The 23607-nt window shown below is 31.8% G+C and overlaps 2 protein-coding genes and 1 non-coding gene across 6 annotated transcripts in view; 1 reads left to right on the top strand and 2 right to left on the bottom strand.

The window, feature by feature from the left end:
- Positions 1 to 203: 203 nt before the first annotated feature.
- LOC146526995 (RING finger and SPRY domain-containing protein 1-like) lies at positions 204 to 13025 on the bottom strand. 4 transcript variants are annotated; one of them, XM_085205983.1, is made up of 10 exons: positions 12930 to 13025; positions 11917 to 12100; positions 10556 to 10736; positions 9192 to 9362; positions 8393 to 8600; positions 7519 to 7778; positions 6582 to 6799; positions 6089 to 6233; positions 5518 to 5633; positions 204 to 4978 (listed from the first exon to the last, which is right to left on the bottom strand). In XM_085205983.1, exons 2-10 carry the CDS (start codon positions 12096 to 12098, stop codon positions 4891 to 4893), a joined length of 1569 nt encoding a protein of 522 aa, XP_085062109.1. In that variant the 5' UTR covers positions 12099 to 12100; positions 12930 to 13025; the 3' UTR covers positions 204 to 4890. The 4 variants fall into 4 exon arrangements, with proteins under 4 accessions (XP_085062109.1, XP_085062111.1, XP_085062110.1 ...); XM_085205985.1 differs by lacking the exon at positions 12930 to 13025 and adding an exon at positions 12796 to 12914; XM_085205984.1 differs by lacking the exon at positions 12930 to 13025 and adding an exon at positions 12768 to 12790.
- Positions 13026 to 16978: 3953 nt separating this feature from the next.
- On the bottom strand, positions 16979 to 17049 carry TRNAS-GCU (transfer RNA serine (anticodon GCU)). The gene has a single exon. It is a non-coding gene; the product is annotated as a tRNA-Ser (tRNA).
- A 2519-nt stretch (positions 17050 to 19568) lies between these two features.
- LOC146526993 (uncharacterized) overlaps positions 19569 to 23607 on the top strand; it is an 81776-nt gene continuing 77737 nt past the window's right edge. The window contains exon 1 of the mRNA XM_085205883.1: positions 19569 to 20276. Within this exon, the coding sequence (XP_085062009.1) occupies positions 19799 to 20276 (478 nt within the window). The 5' untranslated portion in view covers positions 19569 to 19798. The remainder of the gene's footprint in view (positions 20277 to 23607) is intronic.

Raw genomic sequence — 23607 nt, 5'->3', positions numbered from 1 at the left:
GTTATTAGAACATGAAAGTAATTCAGATTAGTAAATATGATGAGGTTCAAAGAGGCCATCGAAGTTAAAGACGTATCTTCCTAAGAAAAAACAATGAAAAGTCTACTATTTATTGTTAGCATATGCAGTTAGCCTCTTGTCGATATAATATAAACTGTGAAAAGCTTAGAATGGGGTGAAATAATAAAAATATAAAAAACACATTTATATTCATAAAAAATCTTTATTGAGTTTAGATAAAGCTTTTACATCATGTCACTCTTCTTCAGCTTGTCTCTAGCGAATTACAGCGGTGTACTTATTGTATTATTGTAAAAGTAATTTATCATAAAGTAGTTTTGTTTATAAAAATAAAGTACGCCTAGGTTTTTGTTCTATCGAGGTAGGGAACCCGAAAAACCGAACTCTAATTGGTTCACTCATTCAGGTGGTACGGTGCCATGGACAGACGGTTTAACTTATAACATAAAAGGAGGGGCCTTTTGCGCAGGGATATTTTAATAAACGCGACTGAGCTTTATTACTTATTTATAAATCGATTGTAGTACGAATTTTGAAGACGATATCGATGAGTCTCGAGGCGACTGCGTCTTGAGGGGGGGCAGACGGCGTCTTTGTGGGGGCGAAGAGGTGGTGGGGGTAAGTATGTAGAGTACATATAAACATACGTAACGTATACAATATTATTACAGACAGTTCCTTTTTTTTTTAAATACAAAGTAGCTAATTCAAAGAAGCCTCGAATGATAAAGATGTTTATTAAGTACGTGTTTCCAATAAACGCGATATATATACTTTGTGAGTTTAAAAATAACTCGTCATCTTAGTGATTTAAAGGAAGAAGAAGATATGTTAATGAAATATTCAAACTAATTTGGAAATGAAAAGTACAGCACCTCAATCAAAGTTCTCTGTCGTCTCGATTCTACACAACGTGGTGGGCTATGTACACGTCATAAATTTAAAATCCACACATATATCTTTTACCTATATTATTTGAATTATGAAATATAATATCATAGATTATAATCGTAGGAATGTAACAATTAGAAAATAATACAAAATATTAAAGGATTCAAGTTAGGTAGATATATATTTTACTAGCATATACCTACGGCTTCGCCCCCTAGCTCAATGGAAATAACCAAGAATTGTGTATACACTAGGAATACGCCACTGGCTCAGTGCTCCAGGTGGCTCGCGACCGTCGGACAGCAAACCCAGTGGGTTACATTGAAATGATTAACGTTATTAAATACACTATGGCCTTCCTAAAAATGGACTATCTAACATAAAAATAATTTTACAATTCGAACCTATAGTTTCCTGAGATAGGCGCGTTCAAACAAACAAACTTAGCTTTAGCTTTATAATATCACATGTGGGTATAAGTATATATTCTGAGAATCACTAACATAATTAACAAGTCTGGTATATTGTAATTGATTTTAGAATAGCGACAGTAAGGGAGAAAAACGATTTTTTATAAGATCTATCAAGTAGGTTGTGAAGTACCTATGTATTTGAAGATTTTTTAAAAATAAAATGCCTCCCGGTGCCATTCTCTCGGAACATATTCTTTATACTCTGAAGCAATTGTATTTTTTACGTAAATCGAACTTGTTCTATAAGAAAGTCTTAACTTTAATATTTGAGAAAACTAAAAAGTACTAAAAACACGCATTAGATATACCCACTATACTTACATATAAATCTTATATTCGATATTTTAGTCAGTCATAGCATTCTATTCTATCTAAAGAAATGAAATCTTTATAAGATCTTATTAAAACTGATTCCATTTCATGATTAGCATAGTTCAACTTTTAGAAACTAAAATGGAGAGGGAAATCTATTTAAAAACTAAATCGTATTCTATTTTTGAGCCCTATCTATAAGTATAATTGTTTAGTGTTCAATTATTATGCATATATAAATGTGCCATTACTAAATATCATTTTGAATAAAAAGATGAGAATCTCATGGCGTTTATGATGTTACTACTTTGTAGAGAATATATAACATTTTTGGATGTAGCTGGACTCTCATCCGCGGCTTCCGGATACCAAAAGTTATTTTTTTTTACATTTTCTAAAAATATCTTTCCATACTAAGCAATTTTAAAATGTAAAAATAATGGGGCAATAAGGATTTTCGATACCCTGCACAGTTTTGTTTTAGAAGACGTTTATATAAATATATATTGGTGTTAATGTTATAAATATGCATGAGAAACATTTAATAAAAAAATATAAATCTTAAGTCTAATCTATAGTTATTAAGTAGTATGAGATGTATGTATGTATTTAAGTCTAACATATGTTTGTATTTTTGTATTTTAAGTTTGACATTTATAATTACACGTAAAGAATAGTACATAGTTGTCATCTGTGTTGTGTGGTGTTGACATCTATATGATTCAATCTCGGATCTCATACTTATCAGTTGATAGCGGAAATGCGTTGTAAAAGCTAAAAACGTTAAAACTAATGTGGAAGTCGCTATATTTTCGATAATATAGTTAATATCTATCTAAATTTACTTATAAAAATACTGAAATAAAATTTCAATTAAAGTATGGAAAACAAAGCTTCTTTTGAGGAATAATTCGTATTATTTAAACATACAATGCTATTCGTATAAGGCATGAACTATAATTAATTTTATTTAAAGAAAATAATTTATTACTATTACTATATTTTTTAAATCAAGTGTCGTACCTATTTGAATTAAATTAAAAACACACCAGCGCTGTGATCCAATTTTGTACAATATAAAAAAATATATATTTAAAATGACAAAATATCTGTATGCCAATATGAGAAGAATACTATGTCGGTTTCTAATACTATATTTGTTCTTACTAGTTGGATCACAAAATTATTTATAAGAACAATATAATACATAAAAAATATATAAAATAAAACTTGTGTGTATATGTTTGTGCTAGTTGTAGTTTATTTTCAAGAAAATAACAATTATAAAAAAAAACACAAATCCAAGGGACACAGTGACAGTGAAATACACACTGTTTGAATAAATCAGTCTCTAGATACTTTTCAAACGTGTAAACTATTTGAAATAACTTAAAACTACGATTTTTTTATAATAAAGATAATTTTAAATAAACAGCAAAATAGGAAATGGAAGTTAATCTAGTTACGTAATCGACACTCCGTAATTCCGTGATTGTTACAATATTTAAAGAAAATATAAGTTTCAATTATATTTCTTCATTTATGAAGTGCAAGACTAGTGAAAAAAAATCACATGTTATATTAAAACTTAAAATATTAAACGACACTTAAAACATCAAATGTATTAAGATTAAATGATAAAGCAGTCGTGGCGTAGCGGTATATAGTCTGACTGTTAACGCGACGATTATGGCTTCGATTCTCATCCGAGGGAATGAATTACTCATTTCACCTCTCTGATAACGAGACAAAGCGCGGTATTGAGGCTCGCCACACAACATAAAATGTCCCGAACTGGGCGATGAGTGGGAATCGAACCACAATAGGTTCCCTCTAGGTGCCCTGCTATCTGTATACGAGGTACAACGCGAACCTACAAAAAAATTGTAAAATCTTAAAACAAATACAAAATCCTGATATTATAATTACAAATTTTCATGAGTTAAGATATTTATATATAATTTTTTATTATTAACGAGTAAAATTAAATGTCAATTTATTTAATCTAAAAAAATATAATTTAAATTTAATTTCTTTTTTTGTATTATACCAAAATAATGATAATTCTGTGTTAATAACTCTATTCAATTCAGAAAGAAAATCAGTTTTTTTGTATATGAATGACAATGGAATGCTAAAAACTGTTTGAAAAAAAAATAAATGCTTGAAGAAAATGGAAATATAAACGTAAATAAATATTTCACACTCACAACCGTCGCGTTACAGTCAAACCTTTGTGCCGCTGCGCCACGACGGGCTCAAAAAAAAATGCTATGAAATTACTGGAGCTTTGAAAAAAAATTAGTAATTAGTAAAATCCGAAATCAATATTATATTTCCAAATAAAAGATCAAAATTAAAAAAATGTTCCTACACAAACTAAAAAAAGTATAGCACATGAAAAAGCGTTTACTTATAAAAAAATATGATATGTACACAAATTAAGTATACATACAATGACATTATACTAAAATAAGGTATTTATTTATTTAAAATAATAATATATTTAATGTTTAATTAAATTTATTATTATTATCTTTATCTAAATTATGTAATGATTGCATTACATTCAGGCGAGTGATATCAAATAAAATAAAAAACAAATGTAAATAAATTTCCATTCGAGTAATAAATTTACATTTTTTCATGAAGGGACCATAATAAGTTACGTCATACGAATTTTATTATTTTTAGACCACTCACCCGAGTTTTAGACAGTATATATCTTTAATAAATTCTAAATATTTAATACTGTGTAGTTTTACAGTGCTTTAAAATATCAATACATCTCCCCATTAGGATTCTCATACATAAAAAGAAGTACACAAAATTATCATTCATGGGGAACAAAGTGTTTAATAGAACTAAGCTCCGTATATATCCGTCCTCCGTATATTTCTGAGCTCTCAAATCTGAGATCGGTTTCTATAATAACTATAATCTGAATCCGTTTTCATTATTAATATTTTCATATTAAATTCATGAATTTAATATGAAAATATTCCCACTCTGCTGTATCCAGCAGCATAATATATATTATATGTATATGCCTAGAGAAAATTTAATATACAATGACTTTATTAATTTTAATTTTCGATTTGAATTTACTTAGGCTTGCTATGGAAACTGTTAAGAAAGCGGGATGAGGAGGTATATTTTTTCTGTGATATATATATTTATAACGGCCATCGCGTCAGGTGTTCTCTTTTCTTACATTAAGTATGTTTGCCCTGCACATTGGACATTCCCTCAGAAGAGACGTGCATATTGAACAGAAACCGCTGAAAATAATCATAATTAGCATTTAGCATTTATTTGAAAAAAAAAAAATCTATTAATATAGTAGGTATGCAGCAATTAAATCATTTTATTTTTTTATAACATTTTCAGGATATATGAAAACAATTTTATACGATAATAGCTACATTAGTGTGTATAGTATGCTTCAATAATAATCTAATGAAATGTCATTTTTAGTTATTAATTATCTTCACGCTTTATCCCGCATATAGGCAGGTGGGCAGAGGGAACCTAGTCTTACTCCTACATTTATTTCTAGTGTTATATTTTTAATTAAAATTAGGCAGAACTTTATAGAATAATCAAATAGCAAATGGTATTTCAATGATCAATTTTTTTGAACTTAATTAAGAACACTGAATGTTTTCAACACAGCATAGTGTCTTACAAAAAAATATTCAAAATTCATTTCGCTTAGATAAGCACAAAAATTGTATATATTTAAAAGATAGTTATAAAAAAGCTAGTTTGCATATAGTTTAATTATAGAGTATATAAATATTGAAAAAAAATAGTATACCGATGTCCGCACGGCTCCAGAACGCAACATGGCGATTCATCAAAACATAGCGTACACGAATCCTCTTTCACACTAGAACATCTTAACTTTTCTAGATATATCCTACGCGGTATAACCTGTAAATATTACAAATAATAATAATTAATAATTATATCTAGGGACATACATGCAAAGGCTGTATCCCGCATACACCAGGAAAATAGTGTTAAGACACTATTTCCCATTTTCTGCCGAATTCACACGCCGATTTTTTGAGACATTCACAATGTCTCAAAAAATCGGCGGAAACTCAGGAACGGCGTATTTCGATATATAATTTCACGCTGATTCCCAGAGGGGACCTTGTGTTAAGATACTCCGTTCCCCACCCTCTGTTTAACTTTCGATTGCGTGTTGGATGACGGAATTAAACTCCGCGTTTATCTTGCCACTGTCTTCGTCATAAGGGAATGAAAATAATTCATTCCTTGAGTGGAATCGAATCCACAACCGTGTTTACAGTCACAACCTGTACCGCTGCGGCACGGCTACGTTTCTGATCTGATATTATTAATAGACAAGATATACCAACCATTTTTTGGTCCTCAGTTAATACTCCATGGTCATTAAAAGTAGAAAACTCTCTGTCATTTGGTGGAAATTTGAACGGTCTATTACCAAAATTAAATCGACATTGCTGATACATCATGAAACTCGCAGCCGCGAAGAATCCATGCCTGATGTAAACAAAATATTTATATTTTTACTTTTAATTATAAAAAAGAAAAATAAAATTTCAATAAAAAAAATCTCATTTAAATACTTAAAAATTGTAATTGTAGTAAGGTTAATAAAGAACTCTTGTTAGCCAAAGATGACGAGAGCCAAAGATGATATTTACTGAATATTACTTTTTCATCAGTGTTTAACACCCAGTTCCCCACGTACCGCCCAGTTTTCGAGACATTGCGTGTTGGGTGGCGGAACTGAACGCCGCGCTTCGCCTTGTCACCAGAACGAGGAAATAAAAACAAAACTAATTAATCGCGACACGAAAGCTTCAATAAGATACATATAATAATTACCTTGTCGTTTCAAAAATATCTTTACAAGGATTCAGTTTTTTTCCATTAATTGAAAATATAAGTTCCTTAGTATTGAGATCTATGAGACAGCCGAGTACGTCGCCGGGACGCCAGGCGGGCATATTGGTGACCGGCGTGGCTTTCGCGTTATACCATATTATTTTACGACAACCATCGTACGACATTGAGAACAAATCGTCACCTATTCCATAACCTTCCTGTGTAAAAAAAACAAAAGAATATATATATTTTGAGTGTATTTTTGTGAATTTATACATTTGAAGAAACTGTAACACATCCCGTTCCATGAGAAAATCTTTTAATGGGGGCATTTATTAATGTAATAGAACCCAAAACAATGATTTATATACTTTTTCTGTTTGTCTATGCGTTTGTTAACGTTTATCTTAGGAATGGCTTAACCGATTTAAGCGCAGTTTTCATTGATGTATTTTGGTAAACATCTCTTAATATTTAATGTTGGTTATAAGCCAATGACTTATATATACTATGAAACAATAAGTGTTATATTGAATTGGCAGAGCTTTAGCTATCAAAGTATGAATATTGTATTTAAAATGATAATATTATTAGATCACAAAAGTAATTGAGATGAGAAAATAAATAATCAATATAGAAAATAATTACAAGCGGTCGAAGGCGCCAGCGCTAGTGAATAATAGAAGCATTATAAAAGTATGACATTTAATTCAAATATCATATATCATAAATTAAATTGAACTATACAATTCAATTCGATAAACAAACATTTCAGAATAAAGTTATAGTCAAATATTGTTTTTATATGCATTCCTTTGGTTTTATAGACTATTGAAACGTATTAAATTGTGAGCCATGCAATTGTTTATGTCCTAACAATATTTTAGATAGATTTAAGTTTTATTTTTCGAAAAAAGGACAAAAATCAAATACTTACATCATTAAGAAAATGGCTGTTCTTAGTGGCCCAACCGATTTGCATCACACCAGGCGTCACTATTGTCGATTCATAGTACCAGCACCCCTCGTCCACTTGGAAGGTGCACCTCACACTCTCGAAAGAATAAGAATCGCATCTCGCCTCCAAGCCAGTGCTGGATATTTGTAAATATTCGCTGACGTCGTGGGAGTTCAGCAATGCTCTAATATCTGTCATGTCTACCACTTCGTACGACAACTTGCGGCCCTCGATTATAACTGCGGCGATAGGAAAATATTAGAATTTACATTTTGTTAAGTTAAAACATTCTCTACATGTATACGTTGCAGCTTATATTTTATTTTTCATTGCATATTATTTTCTATAATACATTTTACGGTCACGGTATAATATATTTTTATAATATACCACTATTATTTATATGAATATTATGTGTTTTAAAAATTATTAATTAATTACAATCGGCTTATCGCTGTATCACGCATACTGAAAGGCAGGCAGAGGGGACGTAGTATTAAGACACTCCGTTCCCGATTTTCCGCCAAATTCTTTAGGTTTTTCGTGTTGACTGGCGGAACTCAACGCTGCGATTTGCCTCGACACCAGAGCAAAGAAAAAAATGTGAATTTAAATAATTATTTAATCTTTTCGAGGGGTTTGAACCCACAACCAGTTGTATTTACAGTCACACACTCGTGCCCCTGCGCCACGAATGGCCTTTAATTAATTACATACAATAACTTGTCTTAAAAGCCTAAAATCGAATCAAGGATCTTCGAAATTGGTATGCCAGAGAATAGCTATTAGTATTCCATTGACATAATTTAAGCAAAAACTTCAAACATTTATTGTAACAAAAGAATGTACTTACATAAATTATCCAAGGCCCATGTAGCACAGAATCCAACCTGTCTCCACATACAATCTTCACTATCTGCATACTTCTCTAATTCTAATAGGGGATGTTCTTTAAAACGTTCTAGCCGTTTTTTTATGGTTAACTTATTCTCAGTAGTAAGAGCGAACTTCTCTAAGGCTATCAATGCAAATAACACTATGCGAGGTTCGCATTGAGGCCGCTGGAAAGAACATTATTTTCTATTAAGATACGACTGCATTTCCTGTGCACTAATTCAAAGTATGCGACAAAAGTGATGATTAAGAAAAGGAAATTAGATCAAGAAGGGACAAGTGTTTGTCATGTCTCTATAACGAGACATTATTATTAACTAGTTAACAATACAAAAATTTTTTTTTTCTTGTAAGAACTTCTTGTTTTTTTATCTTGTTTGAAATAATACGAACGTTTTGTTTTTGAATTATATTTATTTATTCATTGATGTCTTCAGATCGTTAAGTTCTTTCTTCTTTATTAAAATTATTAAAAAAAAAGGAGATAACACGTGCCCTTGGAAATGTATTTATAGCTTAATAAGAAAATGTTGTCTATGTTATGTTGATACCTTACTAAGGGATATTATTATATTACATTTTACGTAAACAGCAAGAGAAAATTAAATTGTGTTTTAATCTAATATTATAAATGAATATGGATGACAGTCAATAAGTGTAGTTTAATCTGGATATTTTACTTTTATGATACTAATAATTTAAAAGGCTTAGTATTCGAAACTGATTTTATTATCTATTATAAAAAATAAAAAACTTACCAAAAAAGCTAGTAAATAGTCGAGTGTATTATCGGTAAATATCGCCACGCTGTTGGGTCCCACCAGTTTTTCGGCAATACAACCCAAAGCAACGCAAAGGTTCCTTTCCACGCGCACATTCACATCGCCAATCGTCGCGCGCTCCTCTGACAACCTGAATAGATTTGTAACCTGAAATAAATATCTATATATATATAAATATATAAAATTCTTATTGTATGACTAAAGACAACATATTGGCAAAACCAATATTAGGTTAGGAAGCGTAGGGCTCTAATATAAGATTTCTCGTAATGCCTTTGAAGTTGCGAGCGACAACTAGTCTAATATAAATTTTTCCTGTTACTAATCGAGTAACTGACAGACAAGCTCAAGCAAAATGTTAGCATGATCGTACGGGAGTGTAAGGGAAGGCTAGTCTTCGAAATTCCTAAGCAAATGTAAAAACAAGCGAATTTAGGTTTAATTTAAATCTTAGCTTTAAATTAAACGAAGCAATCAATTAAACATAATTTAATTTACATATTAATGTTAGACAGTTAGTAAAATTTTCTGTTTACTTTATTTTTCATAGAATAATATACGTTTTGGAACAAATCTATGAATCACATGTTGGGTTAGCCTTTGAGTGTGGCGTATAGGGTACAATAAAAATGTTGTGTACTCAGTTATGTACGAAAGATAAAATATACTGTATATTAGGTTGGATTCCTATGAAATAAAAAAAAAAAAATTAAAATAAAATTTATACTAAATGAGTTCCCACGAACGCAAACTTTAGTCAACTTTTAAAACTGTACTTTTAGTTGACGTAAATTCCGGAAATAAGAAATTGATCTGGTGGGCGCGTCCGACTCGCACTTGACCGGTTTATTTCTCTTCAAATCATATTTTCGATTGATCGACCAATATAACTTTTTAAAGTTAAAACTTAGTAGACTGTGGCATTTTGCCAGCTGTGCTCACTTATTATTTACACCAGTTGATACACCGGTTGATACATTAACAAGAATAAACATCCGCCTCTACTTCAAAGATTAATTTCACCTTACTAAGGGATATTATTATAAGGATAGGAAAGGTGACACCTACCTATTATATATTATTATATAGTCAGCAAAAGTGATGGTGATAACGACATTGCGTGAGTGGCAGAACTCACGCCGCTCTTTGCCTCGACACCAGAGCGAAGAAATGGAAATATAAGCGTAAATAAATATTTCACTTCCTCGAGTGGGGATCGAACCCACTACCGTCGCGTTACAGTCACACCCTTGTGCCGCTGCGCCACGAAGGCTTCAATTTTATAGTAAATTTTAATACAAAAATAAAAAAATCAAGCGAAATATAAGAAGTCTGCTTACTTTAATAACTGATTCTCTGGACGGTAAAGGACAATCGTCTAGAAGTATTGATATAGTTGTAGGCCCGAAGGTATTTTCTAGTGGTATAACATTGACCATAGATGATACCATTTGAATCCACCCATCTTCTTTGTCCGCTAACGCACGCAGCATCACAAGACACACTGGTGATGGTTCATCACTGTAAACATATTCTTCTTTTTATACGAGGTGAGATCCAAAAGTTTGTGGAATGAAAGGGTTCTCAAATTAAATGAAACAATAAAGCTGAAAATAGAACGGGGGAAGGTTAAAAATCATGGAATTCATACAAAGTAACTTATGGATCAAGTTGTTGTTGCATATGCTTTGCTGCTATGATACTATTCATATAGTTTGAAATCATCATAATAAAATGTTGAGTACATGTTTTTAATATTGGTAGATTGATATTACATTTATCAACATAGAAATAATATTATTTTAACTATAAAGTAAATCCTTTGTGCTTCATTCATATATTATTATAATCATAGATGCTAATATGACCTGACAAAGAGGTGGAATAAAAGTATTTATAAATCAATGAGCATACAACAAACCTTTTAGTAATATGAGGTTTTAAATACAGTTATCATAATTACTAAGTCATTTATTCAAATAATATTATTTGGCACAATCTAGTTAATGTTATACAAACACATTTATAGTAAAGATCAATATCATTGTTCAAATGGTAAAAGATTTCGCTGCAGCTCATAAATATGAAATGTATGTATGAAACGTCCAGTCAGCCACCATAAAATTGATTGAAAAGTAATTGTAACACTACAGGCAGAATTGCAAATAAAAATTGAAGCAAAATGTTGTCACACAAAGTTTAAAATTAAGTTAAAGTTTATGTTCACATTGTCATTATTTTTCATTAACTTCACGCTGTATCTCACATATAGTAGGGTAGGCAGAGAAATATAGTGTTAAAACACTCCATTATTCACTTTCCGCTTTGTTTTCGAGACATTGTACGTTAAGAGGTTGAACAGCAGCCACACAGCATTTTCTGTTGTTACCAGAGCGAGGAAATAAAAATAATTCATTCCTCAAGTGATAATCGGACCCACAACTCGAATAACATATTCACAGAATTTTTAGTAGCTAGTGTATCCAATACACAAATAGTAATATTATTTTATAATTCATTACATTTAAAAAATACTATATATTTTAGCTATTTACAATTCACATTATTCATTTGCAATAACAATAATTTTTATTTCGCCATAGCTACTCTTATTTTGCAAAAAAAATGTAAAGAAATTATGCCTATAAAAAAATAATATATTATATGTGTTCGCTTTAATCATAAAATATTATTAACTTACGTATCAAAACGTAAAACTCCCACAGTGAGCATTTCAAGTATTAACTGGTCTACAACTTTGGAATCTGCAACTTGAGGTGTACGCAGATGTGATTCCAGAATCAATGCAGACAATGTAGGCGTTCTTGTCGGTACATAACTTGTGTCATCATCTACTTTTTCTTTACAGCAACAGCCGCCCATTACTTAAATAACATACAAACATTTTGATTTTAATATACAATAAATATAATAAATATTAAAAAAAAACAACAAATTTGCCTGAAGTTATAAGTTATAAATTTCTTTTTAATATTTATTCAATATCTGTATAGCAGAGTAAACTGAGATCTAGTGTTAAAACACTCTGTTCCCCATTTTTCACCTAATTTTTGAAACATGTTGGGTAGCAATAGAAACTCAATGCTGCCCTACACCAGACCAATAAAATGACAATAATTAATTCCCCTGAGAAGGAATCAAACCAACAACCACCGGGTGTACAGTTGTCACAATTGTCTCAATAATAAAAATGTAAGGTACAAATACAATAGAATATCTACATTTGATATTATTTTAATGCAAAATAAATAGAGGTGTATACATTATGTCATACTTTTCCTGTTATGATTTAATATAATGAGATTAATATTATTTAATATATGAAGTTAATATATATAAATATAAATTTTTAAATAAAAATTGTAGGTAGATATATTTTGCAAAATAGCAATAATAATTTCTTTGATATTTATCTACATGCAATACTTAAATATTGAATTATATTATTCATAGTTCACTTAAGATTTTCTATGATAATTAACAAAAGTTTAATTATAAACTTTAGTTTGGTTAACAAGATAAAATTAAAACCATATATTTCCTTTTTTGCAATAGTTACATTACAACGTAGCTACGTTGCTTATATTTGAACAGACTGTATTGGTTTAGAACTTATCGTTACTTTTTACACATTTCTCTCAATTTAAATAAATATAACTTGCTATGCTCAACATATTAAATAAAATTGTATACCCTCTCACAAAAAAACTTCACAGGGCACTAATGATGTTGATACAAGGAAGCGGACAACTGCAGTGTGCTCAGTGTTCACTGCCACACAGTGTTGCCAACCTCGGAAAGGCCAAAAACAGCATAATATGGAACTTAAAAAAACAGTGAAATACAAGAAATTCATTAAAAATAATACAAGTACTCTTATATTTATAAAGAAAATCAAGTTAAAATGCAAATATCTAACCAAAATGTTATAAATTTTATTACAATAATTAATTTTATCAACATTTTCAATTTGGAGGCTCCGACGTTCACGTAGTAAATTTTTTAGAGTTACGTACATGAATATGTTAAGCTGAAATTAATATTAAATAACCAGATTTACGGTCTCTTTGAGCTCAGAAAATTTTAGTTTTTGCATTTTGTATGAAATTCACCGCGTGCAAACTCTTTATGTTAATGTCGAAAAAGTGAAAAATTTACAATACAAACGAAGGTATGAAATGAGTGCAAACTTATACACATTTGTCAATTTTAATAAGTAAAGTTCCTGTTGACCTACAATCATAATGATTTTTACGCATTTAAAAAAACAGCAGATATGAGGACTAAAACAGAAAATATAAGGGATACAAGGCGAAAACAGTAAATTTGTTGTTAAAACAATGGGGTTGGCAACACTGCTGCCACAGAACACATTTGCTCACTGCACTGACTGACAATTGACATTTGACAAGCTCAAGTCATGAATGATGAATGTGACATTATAATTTATGACAGTAATTCTTGTACATTATGGGCAAATTAAGAAATGCATAATAAAAATATTAGGAAAACATGAGTTAATAAAATAGAATAGAAAAAATGCATCTAATAACATTAAAAACAGTTATAAATGTCTGTATATATGTTTTATTTTTTATTAATTTTATAATACACAAAAACACGTACATTTGCTTACAAATTATTTTATTTATCGAGTAATTAAACGCTTACAATATAATTTTTATGGCCAAGGTATCACTTGTGTTCTTAAACATTTTTATCTGCTCTCGCTATCGACAGTGATGCTAGGAGTAGGTTGTATTTAATTTGTAGATGTCACGATAGTCAATGTTTTCAAAAAAATAAGAAAGATAGCTCCCTTTTGCAGTGTAATATATTACTTAATTCTTTATATGATGCCATCTCTGTAACGATTCTTGTACTAAGCAATGACCCGCCAGGTGACTCTGTCAAGGCCAGTCCAGAACAACAGCAATAAACTCACTTCGAAAAAAAAAATAAGCAATGGGCATTTTATTTAAACAAAAACATAATATCTGTGAATCGGAAACGAAATATATGATTGATATTATTTTAATTTTGTATCCATTTAACTTGAAGTTTTCTTTAAGCCTCCGTGGTTCTCTTTATTGTCACGAGTAGAACAGGAATTATATAAGTACCTAAGTATTTCATCTAGGTTCATTCTATCGTTTATTTAATAGAACAATTGCAATTCTCTACAAAAATATAGAATTTTTTGATAAATGCAAGCTAAACATAAAGAATCAACTATTACAAAGAATATGAATAATGGATTAAAAATGATCTAATGCAAAGTTATCTCTTTTAAGTAAACATTATTCCATGTACTGTTATTTTTTTATTACTTTAAGATTTTAACTAGTTAGTAACTAATAATTTCATAGAAATACTACTGTTAGTAGGTATACCTAATTGTAAGTTATGTATAATTATTCTGAATACTTAACTGCCTTACATTTGAATGTAAGTTACATATCGTAAACCAAAACAATATCATTTAGTGACGTTATAGTATTCCGTACAAAACTTGCAGGTCTCGAACTTTTTCTGAAATTCAGGCTTAGCTTAGCGTTGAGCCCTTTCATCTGATTCCTCACTTGACTAGCGGCTTTAATACCAAATTATGCCCCCCTCTTATGGCTATTGTTTTTTAAGATAAACCACAAATGTATAGTTTTCAATTTTTTTCCTGAACAAGTAAACGTAACGACGGTTGTTAATAACATGGCCGAAAAAATTGCATGTTAAATTAATAAGTATTTTGATATATTAGTATATATCGACCATATTACACATATGAGAAAAAAAGTTACCTATGTTCATCCCAAAACCCTCTCCTCCTACACGAGTATTTTATTACAATTAAATTAGCGGTTTCGCCCTGATTGCGTAAAACACAAACAGACCGTCACTTTTGAATTTATAATATAGGTATGGATGAAACTGTATGTTCTACTAGCACCTATTACGAGTTTTAGGATGCTAGAGTAAAGGAACATGTCCAATGACGGATTACCAATGTAGTTAGCATGTATACTGTTTCTCATACGTCTTCTTTATAAGAGTTCAATGCGGAGCAGATTCTGAGATCGAGTAAGGCTTATTTAACAACATTAGCTTATCTATAGACATTTTCTAGAGGGCCTGGACTTTAGCTTTGAACAGATATGTTCGTGTAAATGTTGTTTTTTTTTTATTTTTGGGGCAAATTGTGCAATTGTACGTAAAATTTCTGGGTAGGGCACCAGATTATTATGGGGTGGGCACGGACTGTGAGTGCTACTGCAAGACTAGATAGGCTATAGGTACTATATTTCTTAAACAGTGCTGCGAGTACAGACCGTTATTTGGAAGTATCCTCCACTCTATTATAAGTGTTTGGCCTTTCCTCCTGCACTGCAATATTTTCTAGTAGTTTACCATAAACTAATTATTGAAAACTCTTGGGTAATTATAAAGCTACGATAGTGTCTTCGAGGTTATTCTAAGGCTATTTTTATCTCTAAATGGTGGTAGCTTTTTTTGTTTATATGTTTGTTCGATTCAAAAGTGCTTATAACAGTCTATTTGAATAAAGAATAATTTGAATTTAAATTTGAAATAAAGTTGATATATTGTTTATATTTAACTTTTATTTTGACGTTATGAGAACTGGTTGATGGTGTGATAAACTTTGGTAACTGTCATGTCTTTAGTAAGACTCTCAACGCTAAGATGAATCGAATAACTTGAGAGTCATCAAAATCGGTCGCCCCATTTGATATCTACAACGCCACATACACATATTTTCCTTGGGTCGGCCGTCAGATAAAATAATGCTGTTCGACTAATTATTTTTATCATCATCATCAGCCTGTCCTCGGCCACTGCTGGACGTAGGCCTCTCCAATGGCACGCCATTGTGCTCGATCTTCAGTTCTTCGCATCCAGCATTTATTTTTATGCTAGGAGCTAATTCACAGAAACCGCTTAGCAAGCTTTCGCGATGTATTAGTGCAAAGGCGTGGGCGACGGTCGTCTCGCCCACGCGTTACCATGCCATTGACTGTGAGAAGAAGATATCGATAAGACTTTGGGTTCAGTGCAAAGGTTTTGATTTTAAACGTGTCTTATAGTATCGGATTTTTTTATGTAAGTCCAACAAAACACAATATTGGAACGTAGTGTGTAATAACTATTACAATTATGAATTGAAATACTTGTTATAACTAGGCTAGCGCTCAGCTTTGAACTGAAAATTATATTGAAACTAGCGACCCTCTTGCGGCTTCGCCCGCTTTTACTACTGGATTATTCATGTAATGTATGTTTGCAAAACACTTAAGATAATGTGAAAATTAATTAAACCCTAATGCAACCCGCAGTTTCGTAGTTTCAATAAGGATTTACACAGCAAGGATTTTTAGTAGGTACCGCAATTTTAAATCTTTGCTACTAATCTTTTCAAGTACTTATTAAAATATATTTAAATGACTATTTTTAGATAGTTAAATGACTATTTTTAAACGGAAGAAATTATAAACAAAAACCTACCTACTAATAACTACTACAAAAAATGTGAAACCAAATATATCGCGCTTAAATAATACATTCAACTCCAATTATCCAATACGTGCAAACGCTTCTAACTAAATCTTTGTTGCTATAGAGGCAGCCGGGTTTTTTTTTTCGAGCTTGTGGTTAATGCTGAAGGGGGTATTCTTTCCCTGATGAAAAGAAAGCACGACGTGGCTGCCTGTGAGGAAAATTAAATAGAATGCATGGGCCGGGAATCGAACCCGGGCCGCCCGCGTAGCAGGCGAGCATTCTACCACTGAACCACCGATGCGTGTAAGGCAGGCGGGCGCGGCGGACGTATGGCGAGTGGCGAGCCGTTTCGCAGCAAGGATTTTTTTGATATTGTAACAACTTGTAAAGTACTTATTAAAATGAAAAACAGTAAAAGACAGTTTTGGTCTACATTAAATGGCCAACGTAACTAATGTACTTATTTATATGCTGAGAGTAAGGGATAAGTGAAACTTGAGTAACATACAGCTGATGTGTCAACGGCGGGATGTGTCAACAATTAAATGCGTTTTTCTGTAAAACTTCGCAATTTCAAAATATTGTAAAAAGCAAATTTTATCTTCGTTTAACATAAAAAATTAATAAAGTATTTTAAAGGATAAGGATTAATACCATTATGGAAAAATATCCCTCACAATAAAAAATATATTGAAATTATTATTTTTAGACAGAAAAATGATCACTACACGTTATTCTTAAAAGATACGAATATGCTCTCGCGGACTTTTTTGTAGATGTTATTAAGAGGAACAATACTTCAGTACATTTTTTTCATGTAGTACTTACCATTAGAGCAGCGCATGCGCGAAAGTGTCTCAACGGGTAGGACTTTATACACATTTATCGTATTTATGTTAATTTACATAAGTATGTACAAATAATAAACTATATATAAACCTTCTACGAAAAACACTCGACTTAATGGTGAAGACCGCATCAAAATCCGTTGGGTGGTTTAGAAGAAGAAGAGTTAGAAACAACAGACAGACACGAAAAGCGACTTTGTTTTATAAGATATAGGATATTCTAAAAATGATAAATTCCTCTGTAGCTACTAATAGATTTAAATGTGGTTCGACTGCAAAGCCTTTTTGCAGTGTTTGCAACTTCTGCCTGGGGCCTCAGTTCCATTCATTTCCGTTTACTCACGGATTTACTATGTTATTTCATAAATATCTGGAGACGGAGAGAAAGATTTATAATCTAAGACTTTGTGTCTTTCAACGTAAGATCTTATCAGCGTTCCAAAATAACTTTAATATGTTTTTCTGACGTTTATCTTTAGTCTAATATTCGCAATTATTTTCTTGTTCTATTCTAGACTAGCTATACCTGTGACGTCGTTAGTGTGGGAAAATAAATTGATAACTTATTTATTAATGAACCGAATAAATAAAACAAACATTGAATGTTAAAAAATGCTTCAATCAATCAATCAATCAAATCAGCCTTTTCGGGTCCACCGCTGGACATAGGCCTCTCCCAGGGTGCGCCAAAGCTCCCGATCCCGATAAAAAATGATTACCACAAGATAATAGTGAAAATTTACTTTGCATTTACATCGGTTAAACAGTTGCTGAGGTTAACCTGCAGAAACGTATACACAGAAGAAATCTTTGTTTTTGGAAAGTGTAAAGTTACATTTTTATTTTTTATTGTATGTAGGTATATAGGTATAAAATTATACTATATGATAGTATATTATTGGTAAATAAAGAGTCACAACTCACAGGTGCCTAGTCAGGCACCTGTGAGTTGAGGCTTACTGAGAGTAAATCTAGATGTTAATTACTAATGACATTTCATTTTCTTTTAACACACATACACATACATAGCTTCACGCTTTATCCCTAGCGGGGTAGTCAGAGGGAACGGAGCGCCAAACGCTACGGTCTCTACATACCTCTTTCGCCTCGTCCACTGTCATCAACCTCTTCATACATGCCCTACGGGGGGTTCTCATGCTTTTTACGTGACATTCCTCCAGTATGTTTGTTACTGTGTTTTCGAAGGTCTACCAAGGTCTCTCCCTACCTCTCTTACCGCTCACTTTATTTTAATAAAACTAGGTATTTTGTTTTAATAAAACTTGTATTTTGGTTAAGTTATCAAATCACAATTTATATGTCATTTGGCTAATCAATTGCTGCGATCGAGTGGACCTTTTAAAAATATGTTAATTATATAAATAATTAAGTATTTAAAAATGTGTGATTGGTGGTTACCAGGTTAGGTTTAACCTAAGCGTAACGTTTATTCACGTTCACGTTTTTAGTTAAAATTATCAAGTTATTTATTAAGACTAAATTTTAAAAAATAATTTTGGCTTTATGTGTATTAGTTTTTGCTACGATACTTTTTTTGTAAATACTTTTATATTGTTTTTATTTTATTTAAAACCGAATAGTACAGGAGCGCAGCACAGCTTTGCTGGAAGGTAAACAAATCGTATTTAAATACATACATTCGTCATTTTCTTTTACATATACAATATTTCATGCAACGGTCTGTTTGTTTTTTTAATTTTAATAAATAGACATAGCTATCATAAATGGGAACTATATATTACCTATATCGTTTTATATGTCTTAATTTGAATAAATAAATGGCGCAATTTGAACTTGTTCATTTTTATTAAGCTGGTTTTTAATATTATTCGTCAAATATACTTATTATTTTAAATATAGGTAAAAACAACACAAGAAACAAAAAAAAATATGAAAAAAATATATTCTTAATAATTACAAGGTGTTTGTTTTTTATTATCAGTTTCGATTGAAGAGGCGGCCACAGCGTGGTGACGACGGCGATGGAATTGAAGCCGCTATGCCGACGAGGCGGGCGCTACGATCGATAGGCGGGCGCGGCGCTGCAGTCGCCCGGCATTCCTCAGCCCTCAGCCCTCACTCCTCACTCCTCAGGCCTCAGTGTTCAGTAGTCAGTACGCCGCCCGCCGCCGTCGACACTTACCACCGCGGCGACCGCACACGCCGGGAAAACACGCGACGATGCGCGGCGATCGCGCCGGTCGTGACACGCGACACAATAAGGACCATGACAACTTAAAGTCCTCTCTCAAGAAAGGGGCGAAGACTAAAAAACATAGGGTTGTCTTTGACGAGACCGCGAACGAATTCTTTGAGGCGGATTATATTATTGTTGTCAGAGATGAGTGCGGGTACTCTGATGAAGGAGAGTCCGAGGAGTGTTCGGGGTGCGGGGCCTGCGAGCGCTTTCAGGAACCCGAGCCCGGTGCCCTCAGCCCGCCGGAGGGATATAAAGACATGGGTCTCTTCAATCGGGACGGAACTTTACGGGAGCAAGCTTGGTGGGAAGCTGGAGACGTGGTCCTGGTCGGGGAACGATCAGGAACAGTCTTCACCCCGCAGCATTTGCAACTTCTTAGAAGACTCCAACGAGAGAGGATGTTACGCTCTACTGTGTGTGCGGACTGCGACGTCCATACAACAATTCATCAGCCACTCGGTGAGTCAGCCATGTCCTTGCCAAGGACGGCCGCCATATGGCCGGCCTTGTTCTCGATGTATCTCATATTTCTTATTTAGACAAGCTCTGTTTTACATCCCACCTACCTATGATACTCATGACAAAAGGTTTTGAACGAAGAAGCCTTACAATATGTTTATTTTGGAGTTTTTTATATGTTTCACGTTATCACTGATTTAATTTTTAATAATAATTAGTAGAAAGGCAAATGCGACTTTGTATATATGCATAGCGAACCTTAAAATACTTTATAATAACCGTTTTTATATTCGTCACAATTTGTTATATAAGCGGCAACAGCGAAAACATCAGCAATGCTCTTAATTAATTACTTTGACCTTATGTTCAATATTTATGGGTCAAAATGTTTACTTCAATTACAATGACGTTATGAAACACCATAAAATACAAACAAACATTTTGAATTATGATAGATATAATGTTGGATATCAAAAAGAAATAAATTATCTGACGATATTAAAAAAATCTCTATATATTACACCTGCCATGAAAACCTTCTCGTTATAATGGATTTATCGACAAAAGTAATAAAAATATAAATTAGGTAGGAGAAGTATTAATAGAAAGTATGCGTTTTTTTTTCGTTGATAACTATCTACTAATAACAACGATGACGAAACTCTAATGAGTAGCTTATATACATACATTTTGTTCTTAAATTAGAGAAGTTACTACAGAAAAGTATTTAATCTGAAAATATTTAGTTTATTTAGTTTATTTATTACAAAAAAATTGAAACAAAGTGACAATGGAAGAGGATTTTACGACACATTGTATAATGAACCTCAATATCTACAATATCCAAACGTTAGGTATTAGAACATACTTTTATCATATATATTTTTAAATAAAAGTAGGCTCTAATATTACTAGAATTTACTCTAACACTGATCAATACATTATTTAGTAAATATTTATCTTTGTTTCTCTGAATTTCTGAAAAGACAACGACAAAAGACGTATTTATTATTATTTATTTACTAGTTATAAATAGAATCTGAGAACTTAGCGACACTTTCACACCTTTAAAACACTTCCAACTCGGAAAGAACTCAACGCCGCTTTGCCTAGTTACTAGAGTAGGATTTGAATCCACAATCGTTACATTTACAGTCACACTTGTGCCCCTCGTCACGAGGGCCTCTCGTATCTCATTCCGTACTTATATCAAATATCACTGAAAGTGACATGACCGAGTAAAACAAAAACCAACAGACAGTTATTAACAGACTGTTTCTAGAATAGATATATTTTAAGAAAGTTTTTTATTTTTATTCAAGAAGTTTTTTATTTTTATTTAGTATTCTGTATGGTATACTAAAAATCTTTAAAGTATATACCTATTTATGTTACTGTCCTTACTAGTAAGAAAATTAGCGAGAAAAATACCTATAAACAAATGTAAACAGTTACAAAAAGAGGAAAAATAATAAACAGTTGCTATAAGAATAATAATGAAAAATCATCGATATGGTTTGTCAAATTTTATGCATTTAATTTTGATAGTACTGTATCTGGTTTTTTCTTTGGTGAATACTAATCATCAAAATCAGTCAACTCTAAGCCTCTACAACACTGCATAAGAGCACATATTATTTATATATTTATATATATTTAAACACATTACTCTTCTTTAAGCCGCGCTGATGGTAAAAAATAATAGCTTACAAATGCAAATAAATAAATATTCGAATCGAATAAACAATTAAATAAATATGTAACAAAAATCTCCAATAAAGCGGTCACAAGATTTGTTTATTTTACTGTTAAATGTTTAAAAAGTTTTATTTAAAACTAGCGGCCCCCGCGCGACTTCGTCTGCTTGAACTATACAAATATTTATTTCAGTGTATTTAAGATAATTTATTATTTCTATACTGTTATGCACTAAATAAATCGTACCTAATTAAGGTCTTTTGGGAAATTGTGTTCGCAAAATTAAATAAGTTCCCGAAGCGCGGCTATATGTATAAATATATTAATATTTTTTTTATAAAGTGAGAAAGAAATGACTAAGCTTTCATTTAACAGTGTTTCAATGCAAGAGTGTTGGTTCTCGTAGGTAGGTACATGTTTCATGTTAAATTTTGTTTTAAAAGAAAGTATGACGATTTAAATAAAAAAATGCTTTTTACTATTACCGTGGCTATTGTTTAGATTAGAGCAAGAGTATTCACAGATTTAATCTGCTTTAGTTTAACGCTATTTTTCGAGCGAGTATCGTAAAATATCTCTTCCCACCGATAGAGTAGTGTGGTTAGATTTATTTATTCCAATTTATATACCACCAACAAATACACACCTTTAATATAAATATTAAAGGAAATGTTAATAGAAACATTAATTCGATTTCCATGACATTTATTATTTTAGTCCTAACGATAAAATACATAATCTGTGTAGGTATAATACAAAAAAGTAAAAAACAAATAAATCTTAGTAGTTTGTATAAATATATTATAAAGAATATTTAATGCAAGGTATACAAAATCTATTTTAGATGGTACATATAGGTTTGCTAATAAACTTGAACTAAGTTAACACATATAGGATAGCTCATCGAAATTCTATAATATAGCCTTATAACAAACTGTTATAAAATGTAAAATTAAATGGAAAGTGGCGGCTAAGTGGGACCAGTAGTCGTCTACAGTGCGGTGGCGAGAATTTGCCTGAACTTCTTGACGATTGACCTCTTTTCAACGCGGGCGTCTGCGCACAATGGACACCGATACGATACTTTCGTAGCTTAATTAAACTATTCATATTTGTATTAATTACTTCTGTCTTACTAAAATGTATAACGCCTCAACTAAAATGCACAGCACAAAAGATAATTGTTTTTGTGAATAAAAATCAATCAGCTTCACGCGGTATCCCGCACGCAGCAGGGTAGGCAGAGGGAACCTAGTGTTAAGGCACTCCGTTCCACATTTTCTGCCGAATTCTGGAGGCATTGCGTGTTAAGTGGCAAAACTCAATGGCGCGCTTTCTATCGACACCATAGCGAAGAAATGGAAATATAAACGTGAATAAATATTTCACTTCCTCGAGTAGGACTGGAACCCACTACCGTTGCATTACAGTCACACCCTCGTTCCGCTGCGCCACTACGGCCTCAAAACTGCAAAATATAGTTTTACTTAAAATAAATAAATTTGAGAGAACATTTCTTGACACGGGAAGAAGTTTAACATAAGCAGTAATAAAAAATGAATTACATACATCGAATGGGGTATCAAAGTTCAGGAAATAGTACGTTATACGAAGGCATAATTCAGTTTACCAA

Source organism: Heliconius melpomene, chromosome 21 (genome assembly GCF_056956725.1).
Source record: "Heliconius melpomene rosina isolate 202511_hmr_F chromosome 21, ASM5695672v1, whole genome shotgun sequence".
In the NCBI taxonomy this organism is placed as follows: Eukaryota; Metazoa; Arthropoda; class Insecta; order Lepidoptera; family Nymphalidae; genus Heliconius; species Heliconius melpomene.
The sequence above is the reverse complement of the archived record's forward strand: the minus strand, read 5'-3'. Positions and strand labels throughout refer to the sequence as shown.

Bases quoted from the DNA above. Each gene is read 5' to 3' on its own strand.
- LOC146526995 (XM_085205983.1), bottom strand. From the start codon at position 12,098: ATGGGCGGCTGTTGCTGTAAAGAAAAAGTAGATGATGACACAAGTTAT. The intron at 8,601-9,191 runs GTAAGTTTTTTA...TGTTCTTTCCAG, and splicing joins ACTATTTACTAGCTTTTTTG to CGGCCTCAATGCGAACCTCG. The intron at 4,979-5,517 runs GTATACTATTTT...GATTATTTTCAG, and splicing joins CTGGAGCCGTGCGGACATCG to CGGTTTCTGTTCAATATGCA.